A 10,966-nucleotide genomic window follows, 5' to 3' on the forward strand; every position below is an offset into this window, starting at 1 on the left:
TTGGTGATAGTAGTCAGTCTTGCGAGAAGAGAAGAATTTGGCGGAAAAATCGGGGGCACGCGGCGCGTCGTTCTGTTCCGTTATGACGTATAGACCGTGTCTCGTGTGCGTGTGTCGTGATAAATCGTTAAAAGGAGAATGGTGGTTGAGTTCGCGTCGGACACGTACGGGTCCGTGGTCCTTCAACGAACACGATGATCGGTGTATGACCGCGCATACCTATCATATCACGCGTAAAACATTCTCTTCTAATCCGAACCATTTTGTTGGAGTAGCGCGGGCGCCGACTGAGGCGGTTGCGGCTGCAGCGACTCGTGATGATGATGATGATGATGATGGTCGACCGGGGAAGGCGTTCGACTGCTCCGCGAGGTGGAGAGATCGCCGCCACTGCCACCGCCTCCGCCGCCACCGCCGCCACCGCCGCCACCACCGCCGCCGCCGCCGCCGGGATTCGCGGCTGGTTCGAAAGCCTTCTGTTCGCTCGGCGGAAGTAAATGCACCATACTAACCGGGACCGGGAACGCCGCGGCGGCGAAGTCGGGAAAGAAGCCCTGCGGTAGGTTACCACCGAGCAACGAGTGATGAGGAAATCCACCCTCGTCCCCGGGATGAGGCGGCAGACCTGCCAGAGGATGGGTCATCTGCGTAGGCGGCTGGACGGCCTTCACGTTGTTGTTCAGCGAATTCATCACTACCTCGCCGGTCGTCGCGCCGGTGCAGTCCCTTCTCAGCTGTTCCAGCTTCAAACTTTTCCCGTATTTCCCGCGCACGTACATCAGCAGGCTGTTGTACGGTATGCCAAAGATCCTGCTGGCCTGCGACGTGGTCATCTTCTTGTTCCACACATGTTGCAGCGCCTCGGTCAGCTCGGCGTTTGTCCAGGACCTAGGCGGTCCGCCTCTGGGCGCGCTGTGCTGACCTTTCGGCCTGCCCACCGGCAGGCCCCGACTGCCGTGGTCGCCCCATCGTCGCGGCGCTTCACCGTCGCCTCTGTGTTTCTTTGGCTTTTTCCCCGGATGATGACCCCCGAGACCCGCCGCGCCGAACAGTCCGTGCAGCGTTTCCGGTTTAAAGCTATCATGCAGATCTGCCAACAGGGATCCCCTGTCGAGGGCGCCCGCGTGAGGGAACAGTCCGCCGCCTAGCGACGCGACGCCGTCCAACGGGAACATGGCGGTCACGGAGCTCCGTCGCGGCGTCAGAGGGGACTCTTGTTGTTGCTGTTGCTGTTGCTGCTGTTGATACGGATGCGTCCGATTGGACCGATGCGGACTGCCCTCTCGCGGGTGGTGGCCCTGAGGCGGAGGTGGCAGTTGGCTCTGCGGATGATTCGGCAACCACTGGGCCGCCAGCTGGCCCAGACTCGTCAGGTACTCGCTGTGGTGATGCGGCGGCGTCAACGACAGAGCCGACATGGTTGGCAGGCCTGCCGCGGCCGCCGCCGCCGCCGCTGCTGCCGCAGCAGACGGAATATCTTGGAGGGAACCGTCAGGGTGCAGCAGGCTCGTGCCTGTCAACGGTGATCCCCTCGGACTACTCGCCGCTTCGCTGCTCTCCGCTTTCACGTGATGCTGCTCCGCTCCGCTCGGCGACACGGATCTTTTCATCGACAGATTCTCCGCCATGTCTTCCAGTTGCTGCTGGTTCTGCGAGCTCGTCGACGACTGTTGCTGCTGTTGTTGCTGGTGATGCTGCTGCTGTTGTTGCTGGTGTTGCAGCTGCTGCGGCTGCTGGTGGCCACCGGTCAGGTTGAGTCCGCTTACAGGCGGGCTGAGGCTGGCCGGTGGATGAGGTCGGCTGAGATCCTGCGGCACCAACTCGCCGGATCTCCTTCGCGGGCGTGCCTGTTTTCGCCGGGGTAACAGCGGCGACCCGCAACTCTCTCGCAACTCGCGCATCCCAAAGTTCAAGTGGCCCATGTGCGGCAGCCTATCGCGATGGTCCCTCGCAGGATGAAAGATGGTCGGCGTGGTGACCGGCGCTGGTTCCCGCGTGGATGGCGGCGCCGTGCTCTCCGACGCGTTGTCATCCTCCTCGGGGGTGCCCTGCCTGGCACCCTCCGGCGTCGACGGCTCGCCGAGCAGAAGGTCCGCGGTCGGCGTCTCCGGCGGCGACGTCGGCCTCGGCTCCGACGACGCTAGGCCACGCACCTGCAGGCTCTCCGCGGCTCTCATCAGTCCTGGCAGCTCCTCTCGGCCGACTCTCACCTCGCCGCGGTACATGAAGTCGATCAGCGCCGCTACCTCGTGCCCGGGAAAGTCCTTCAGCACGATCACCGGATGTTTGCAGGGGTGCTCCGCGAATATCCTCTCGAAGAATGGACTGCAATTCAAACGATTCCGTTTATTTCCCATTTCTTTCCACCTTCCTACGAGACGCGTCGGAAAAACAGGCGTCGAAAAAACTGGCGTCGCCGCGTTCACGAGAAGGATCGACGAAACAGGTTGCACTTTGTCTCGTCTTTCCTCCGTGGTATCTGCGGCTGATAAATGATCGGAACCAACGGGAATTTGTTCATGGCCGATAAAACGCGACGGTTAACACGTTGGCTGCCGTAGGGGTCACCGGTGACCGGCACTAGACTTGGCTACAGCGCCGTGGGGGCCACTGGTGTCCGGCGCGCCCAGATTGATGGAAATATATATCATTTAAACAAATGACAATACTTATAATTTAATTGCATTCCAGCGCCACGGGGTCACTGGTGTCCCCCGCCACGAAAACTGCTTCAAGCATGATTTTATAAATCATTTTATCTGAAATAATATTTCAGCATAATGTAAATCGCATAATGAAAAGTTGGCACCTTGGGAAAACCATCGAAAATGCGTCTGGCAGTCAACGTGTTAATGGGAGACGCGTTAATTTGACACCGTTTTTCCCGTCTTGATTTTACATTTCCCAAAGATTCGCGGCTGCTATTCGATAAACTTCTTCCCTCGCGATAAGAACGACGTTGTTCTCGGAGTTCCATGTATCCTAATCGTTCGTGTATAGTGACAAATTTGTCGATGAAACTTTGCGTACGAATGTCATTCTTAAATGCTCTTTTATTACATGTTTATTAGGGTCATTATGCGTCGTGTGCATGGAGAAATAAAATGACAGGAAGGTTCTACACGTACGCGTTCTAAACCACCGTTCCCGTCTGCGTCTGCCGGTTCTTTTGTTTCTTATAAGACGATTATGTTTGATTTACTCGGCCATTATCAAACACGCGACCCTTGCTTAAAACGAGAACCGAGTATGCATAATCTTTACGATGCCTAAAAAGGAGATTGCAAAGTCTACTATGCTATCTTGCAACTGTTTTTACGTTCTGATCAATTTTTACCCGAATTTAAACCTGTTTTATTTCCATTCGAAATAACCGATTTCTTGTTTTACGTATAAACGAATGGGTAAACGTATTCTACGCGGAGGATATCTGATATTGGCATTGATATTGGGATTGAGAAGTTCTATAAATGAAATCGGAAGATTTCTTTAAGACAGAATAATTGCATTCGGTTTCCGTTTTGACTTCGCAATCGCTGGATGCATCTCGATCTAATCGCGATCTCCATCTTTCTAATACAATTGTTTTATCTTCGACAGGTCATTAACCCTATGACAAACGAAAAGAGTCATGTTATCGACGATACGTTGCTTGTAATATTCTCTAAGCAAGAAGGTCACCAACGAAGCAAAGGAACTTTAAGTGTAACCCAAGAAAATTCGAAAGAATACGAATGGACTATGAAGATATCATCCCCGCTTCTCGACAAATTCGACGATTTTAATCTTCTCGATTGGACGAGCAAGCAAAAGGAGGAAACTAAATCCTAGACACCGCAATAGTTAAGCGTATTTTGAATTGTTCGCGATTTCACGAAATTGCCAAATCGTTAGGTGAACTCCTCTGCGTCCGAGGAGCGGACAAAGCAGCCACGGAAACAGCCTATAAGGAAATACGCGTGAAAGTTGAATTCTCGGCGAAGACACGGGTTTCCACTCGTTACCGATTCCACGAAATTACCAAATCGAGCGAAAAACCGCGCGTCACACCCAACGCATGCTCCTGGTGTCTCGGTCAAACGGAGGAGCGATCTCGATTCGTCGACGGAAACCGCGGACAAAAACCACCGGCGAGAATTAACGCGTTTCCATACCGATAGATACCGATTCTTGGACAAGACTTTCGCTCGTGGCCGCCTTTACGTCATACGTTCCGCGTGGCAGAAGAGCATTGCCGTGCTGCGTCGAAGGCAACTGCACCGACTGAATCACCAGCAACCAAAGTATCTCGAAACAAAGAACGTATCTTATTGTTGGTTCAGCCACTCTTCTTTCTTCGAGATCGCGTCGTTCTTTCGCGATATTTCACACTTTTTTCCCCTCTCTTAGAGATCGACAGATGTGTCGGAATGATCGACCAAGAATAAGAAAATGCTGCAAGATAATCACAAGGTGGTAGAAAGAAGAAATGTTTATTCGAGGAGACTGTAACGATGTAGATCATTTTGTCGATTTTTGCATTCGATATCATTTCGACCATTGTATTTGAATATTATTTAGGTATGTGTATAACGAAAAGTAAAATACCAGGATATAATTAAATAGGTATATATCAGGTCATGTCATAAGTTCGTTCTGCGTTCTTCTATTTACATTTTTCCTCGCATTTTATAAACCATACCGATGATTAACGTCTTTGACAACGAAATAGGAAGAATATTTAAAAGTTTATTCGACGTATAATTTTAAATAGTAAAAGTAAAATCGGCACGAACTTATGAAATGACCTAATATGATTATTTTGTCATTGTATTGTTTATAATCACTCATTTCTGTGAAATTGACAGATATTGATTGGTCGATATGTAATCATAAGTGGGCAGCAAGAAGAAATGTTTATTCGAGGAGATTTTAACGATGTAGATCATTTTTGTCGATTTCTGCATTCGATATCATTTCGACGATTGTATTTGGATATTATTTAGGTATGTGTATAACGAAAAGTAAAATACCAGGATATAATTAAATAGGTATATATCAGGTCATGTCATAAGTTTGTTCTGCGTTCTTCTATTTACATTTTTCCTCGCATTTTATAAACCATACCGATGATTAACGTCTTTGACAACGAAATAGGAAGAATATTTAAAAGTTTATTCGTCGTATAATTTTAAATAGCAAAAGTAAAAACCGGCACGAACTTATGAAATGACCTAATATGATTATTTTGTCATTGTATTGTTTATAACCACTTATTTTTGTGAAAATTGACAGATATCGAGTGGTCGATATGTAATCATAAGTAGCAGTAAGAAGAAATATTTATCCGAGAAGATTGGAATTATCTACATCATTTTTGTGTGTAGATCATTTTTGAACTTGAAATCCAACCTGGATGTGCTGATTTCAGTAACGTTATTAGCTTAATTGTTTAAAATTATTCTCTGAGGATTGAGATGCGAGTATAACGACGCTTTTGTCTGAACAAAATTCGACGTTAATTTTATGAGAAACAGCTGCATGCTTTCTAAAAAAGAGAAAGATCAATCTGGTACTAGTCCACTCTCGCTGATTTGGTAATTCTAACGTTAAGAGTTCCTCGAATCTTCTCGAATCTGCAACTAGCCGATGTTGGACTCTGTGGACCGTCGGACAGTTTGAAGCCAAGCACGAATCGCTTTTAATTCGACGAGTATCATCGAAGTACTTATTTGAAAATTCTCATGAGGCTTTAAACGACGAGTACTTTAGCGAATTATTACAAATAAAAAGAGACGAGTACTTTTTTCGATGGTTGTTCAAGTGTGAGATGGAACTCGAAGGATCTTCAAGATTCTAACAGTGTCAAGAAAAATATTAAATACTCTAGTAAATAGAAAGATAGCATAGATACAAGGCCTTATTTGTTCCGCATTAGCGACGTTAATTCTATCTTTCAGCAAGAAAATATTTACATTGTAAAAGTTAATAAATAGTATGGTCTTTTAATTTGAATATCGTAGAGAATTATTGAAAATATTTTATTGGAATAGTCCAAAGAGAAAATAAACAATTAAGAAGTTCTTTGGAAGCATGACGTTCCTCGAGATAGGCATCTATTATTCATTGTAATCTTATTCTAAATTAAATACAAAGTTTATGCAATATTGATGATATAGCTTCTTCATCGATATTTTAGTTTAATCAAACTTGAAAATATTTCGATTTTATATATTTCGAAACACGACGTTGACAGGTAGACTCTTTCTTCAAAGTATTCTTCAATTTTATACCCAGCCCTGAGAAAGCAACGTGATAATATTTAATGTATGCTATGTTTTCGTACAGAAGTATATAAATATTTCCAAGTAGTTTATGGAATAAATGATTGATGGTTTCTAATATAAAGGAACATGATTCATCGATCGGTGAACGAATTGGAAGAATTATTGATCGAATTTATCGACACTCGTGTAACGGCGAGAAAGGAGTAATTGTTACCTCGATTTCGCTTTCGAGTTTATAGAAACGTGTTTGATTATTTACATCCAGCCATTGATATTGTATTAAATATCGATATTAATCGCGAAGGGTTATCTTCTTCGAGCGATTCGTCAATTTTGTTTGCTGAACATATGCCACAGTGTTTACATAAATAAGCATACGTATGAATCATGCTGTGATATAATTGGCTGCTAACACAGGTATACAGCAAGTGTAAAGGTATTCTATTTCTAACACGAAGCCACTATGTGTCTCGAATCACGATAATAAACAATATTATCTTATTATCGGTTAGCAATAAGTTCTACTCTAATTTCCAAAGGAAAACGAAAAACATGAAATCCTGTAATTTTTCAACGTTCAAATTTCAAATTCGATCTTTCAGCGATCTTCGAGTTCAAAGAATGGTCTAAGAATTTAACTTCGATCGCAGAACAAGATATTTCTTCGGGTTCTAGCATAAAAACCAAGAAGATCTATTTCTTCTCACCGAATTAATTCTGATTCTAAACGAAAGTTTTATGGCCGCGAGAAGTATCGGGGAAATTGAAAAACTAAGGAAATCGAATTTTTCTACAGCCTTTGCTTGGAATATAGAATAAACGAAAATTCGCGAAAAGATTATGCACCATGGCAGAAAATTAGTTTCATCCCCGTCTGCCGCACTAATGGATACCCCGGTTTCAAACGTAAGAACATATGTCTAAGTTAAGAAACGTTCTCGTAAAAGTTTAGGAAACTAACAATGGAACATTTTAAAATACCATTATCGTAAGCTTATTTCCCTTTAACTGCTGGTACAAATTGTATCGCTATAGGACTCCTGGCGAGATCGCTGGTATAAAATATTGCAGACGGAAGGAAAAGGTAGAATAATTTCCTACGTATCGAAAGAAACGAGAAGTTTCTAACCGCCATTTGCGAACTTCGAAATATTTTCGGAACGCAATCATTCTGTGGATTCGTGACGTTAATTTGCTCACGAGAAACCATTAAATTGTTTAATACCAATTTAACCTTCCTGCGAATTCTCAGTTGATCTCGAAGTATCGTAGACAGGTATATCGAAGAGAAGTTAATTAATCAACGATTTTCAATGAGTTAATTAAACATGGAAAATATAAATTATTATTTTTCCGTCATGAGTCACGACACATGCCTAGAAGGATGGAATAAAAATTGCTCGAGAAGACACGGGAGTATTAATTAATGTCTCAGATACGCGAAGCATATTTGTGACAACGTTTATACATTTCTTTGCACTTTTCTAAACACTGCTGCATGTGCATCGCATATACACTGACGAATTAGCTGTTGCTCGAAAGAATTAATACTTTCTGTTTATTAATCGACAATATGTGCCAATACCATCGTCCAAAAAAATCACAATAAAGTAAGTACACATCGAGATCGATTCTGAACTCGTCTACAATCATCGAGAGGTAGAAATCAAAGAGTAACCAAAGAGTAATTTAAATTACCACCATTACAGATTCCAAACACTCTCCAGGAATAATTACTGAAAATTGAACAATCAGGACCACGAAATCTATCAACACGGTGAGTATCACGTCTAGAAATCCGATAAATCCCAAAAATTTACTCCTTTTGACAAATATTCCCAGTCATTTACATTTCTCTGCACGACGCAACTTTTCTCATAATCACCGCGTTAAAATCCACATTACAGACTAGTAGACCCACCCTTAAGGAATGAACCGAGCAGTAAAAATTGGAGAATCAACCGCGATGATAATCCTAACGTAAAAATCGTTCTCCAAGAGAATTCGAGGACGTAGAAGGTGCGTAGACGCGTTGAAACGAAGGATCCTTCGATTGATCGTGATAAATAAAGAACTGTCTTACCTGCAGGCACTAAGGACGACCTTGTGCGCCCTGAGGCTCGTCTCGGCGCAGACCAGGGTCACGTCGACGAGTATCTCCGCGTGCAGCAACGCCTCGAAGGCCTGTAGTATGTGCGTCTGATGATTGTTCCATCGTAAGGAGTAGTGCGACTGCAAAAGCCATCCCATCAGGACTGTCCGCGGCGCTCGACATTTTTTCAACCGCCGCTCGTGCCGTTAGCGGAGCCACCTTGCTCCGCCTCGTTCTCCTTCGTACCTCGGGGTCCTGCGCTCGTTTTTCTCTTCCATGCACGCACGCACGCGGCCACGCACGTATCGTGAACAATGCCTCCCCCTCGACACTATCTTGAACGGGCGCTGTTCTCCTGAAAAACCAAATGGCGAACGCCCATGTCAGTGGGGACCGCGAAGGGTTCTTGCGCTGTTGTTGCCAAGTCGGCAATGGTGATACGAGTCCGGTAGGGGGATGAACACCCTCGCGATTCGTTGCGATCTTCGTTTCGCTTTTTCGGCTCCCGGAAACTGGCAGATCGACGCCGAGGAGAAGCAGAGAGACACGATTCTTCGGGTTGAAGGTCGTTGGGTTTAGGTTGCAAGAATTTGTTTCGAATCGAAGATCGAGCGGTTAATTGGAATGATCTCGGTTCGAGAAGTCGAGAGACACGTTTGGTGGGGTTGAAGATCGTCATGGTTCGTTGGAATGATCTTGGTTCGGACGTTTGGGATGTCAAAGAAGTGGAAAGACATGATTAGTCGCGAAGATCGTGGTTTTTTGATTATTCGAGTAGAAGATTGTTGTAATGTTGGTATAGAAGGCTTGGAAGTTTGAAGAAAATCAAGAGGAACACGTTTGGTAGGATCGGGAATTTATCGTTTTAATAGAATCATTTTTATTTTGTGTTATTAGGGTCGAAGATTTGAATCGAAGACATGATTGACGGAGATTAAAAATTATCGCTTCGCTAGAAGAAATTCTGTTCTTTCTTATTGGGATTGTAGATTTGGAAGTCATATAAGAGAAATAAGCAGCTGAAAATGGTTGTTTCATCAAAAGGATTTTATCGTTGGTTATCAAGACGAAGATTAAGCATTTGAAAGTTTGTTCGGGGATGAGAAGAGATGACGCACTTGACAGGGATTAAAAAATCATTGTTTCTTGGTCAGTAAGGTTTGGAAGCTTATCCGACGAAGATGGGAGATAGAGAAATTCGTAAATGAGATTAAGAGGGAATATGGAAGATTGGTTGCGGAATACGAAAACACGGAAGGGAATAAAAAGAGGTTCCCGATTGATATTAACGGTGGATATAATCATGTGTGTTTCGTGGAAATTTGCACGACTGTGAGAAAAGACACAAACGACACATCAGCGGCGAATAAATATAAATATTCGACTTTTATATTTTGACCCCTTAATGTCTTCTTCCACTTATTCCTTTCTTCCGTAAATAGCAAATTAATTTATAGATACCATTTAAATCTATACTATTCAATTCGTATCATCGAGACGATAAATCGAAAGGCGTTTGGAATAAGAAATTTCCGAATACACGAATGTTTTAATACGTTCAGATGCATAGTTATTGAGTATACGTATTATGAAATGAAATTCGTGGAAAAATGTAGTTAATATCTAATGCCGCGTTTTCAGCGCTTCATGGGGATATGTAATTAATTGGCATTAATTACATATCTATTTCCGACTCGCGTTCTAAGTTTAAATCGACCTGAATGCAAAAATTTCACGTGTGAGATTCCCTTATTCAAATAGCAGTTTCTTGTACCAGAAAGCTTGGAAATCAAGTGCGTCTAAATATAACAGGTCCATTTCGATTTTCTCAAAGTTCATATCGGTAAATAGGTAATCGATAAACAGCACCGGTCTTCGAAAATTCAACGATACTATAAACGAATCAGTTTTGTCAATTTTACTCGCGGCAATCAAAATTTCGTCCATGAGATCCGATTTTCCGCGTTTACGATCAAATCGTGACACTAATTGCTCGTCCGAGCATTCTGGCGTGCTGTGCCATCACTCAAAAATCATTTTCGCCATTTAAACGAGCAATCAGATATTAACTATCACCGAATTACATTGCATAATAAATTAGAGAATCAAAATCTCATTCTTCTATTCGAAATAATAATTATTAAACTGGAAACTTTACAATTCATGGAGAAACATTTTAAATTCTTGATATGTCGAATAAGTAAATAAATAAGGAAGGAATTACGCGGTATATTGTATTTTCTATAATTTTGACTAGAAAAGGATATTTTCACATGGAATATTTAAGCACGCGAGGTATTTTTACTTTAAAAATAATTCCAAACAGGAAGCGGCGAATAAAACCTGGAAGACTCGAGCCGAATGCTATAGATCACGAACGAGCAATCGAAAATGGCTAAAATTTCGTGCACAATTTCACCAGCCGTTATTCACTTCTTTTCCATACTTCACCACCTCGTCGATCAAGGGCAAAATTATTGGTCCCCGAAACATCGTTGCAGAGAATTTAACCGCGAGATTTATAGGCAGCAGCAACAATGTTTCACGAATGCAAAACTTATTACGTTTGATATAAAGGGTTTTCAGCAGAGCGCAAAAGGAAAACGTT

At 43.5% G+C, this 10,966-nt stretch overlaps 1 protein-coding gene across 1 annotated transcript; it reads right to left on the reverse strand.

Annotated features, from left to right (window-relative positions):
- Nucleotides 1-248: 248 nt before the first annotated feature.
- Nucleotides 249-8,541, reverse strand: LOC143221015 (protein jim lovell-like). The gene is given in 3 exon segments (XM_076446556.1): nt 249-2,325; nt 8,350-8,504; nt 8,506-8,541. Coding segments are annotated over 3 exon segments (2,268 nt in total).
- Nucleotides 8,542-10,966: the final 2,425 nt, after the last annotated feature.

Source organism: Lasioglossum baleicum, unplaced genomic scaffold, assembly GCF_051020765.1.
Source record: "Lasioglossum baleicum unplaced genomic scaffold, iyLasBale1 scaffold1816, whole genome shotgun sequence".
Taxonomy (NCBI): domain Eukaryota; kingdom Metazoa; phylum Arthropoda; class Insecta; order Hymenoptera; family Halictidae; genus Lasioglossum; species Lasioglossum baleicum.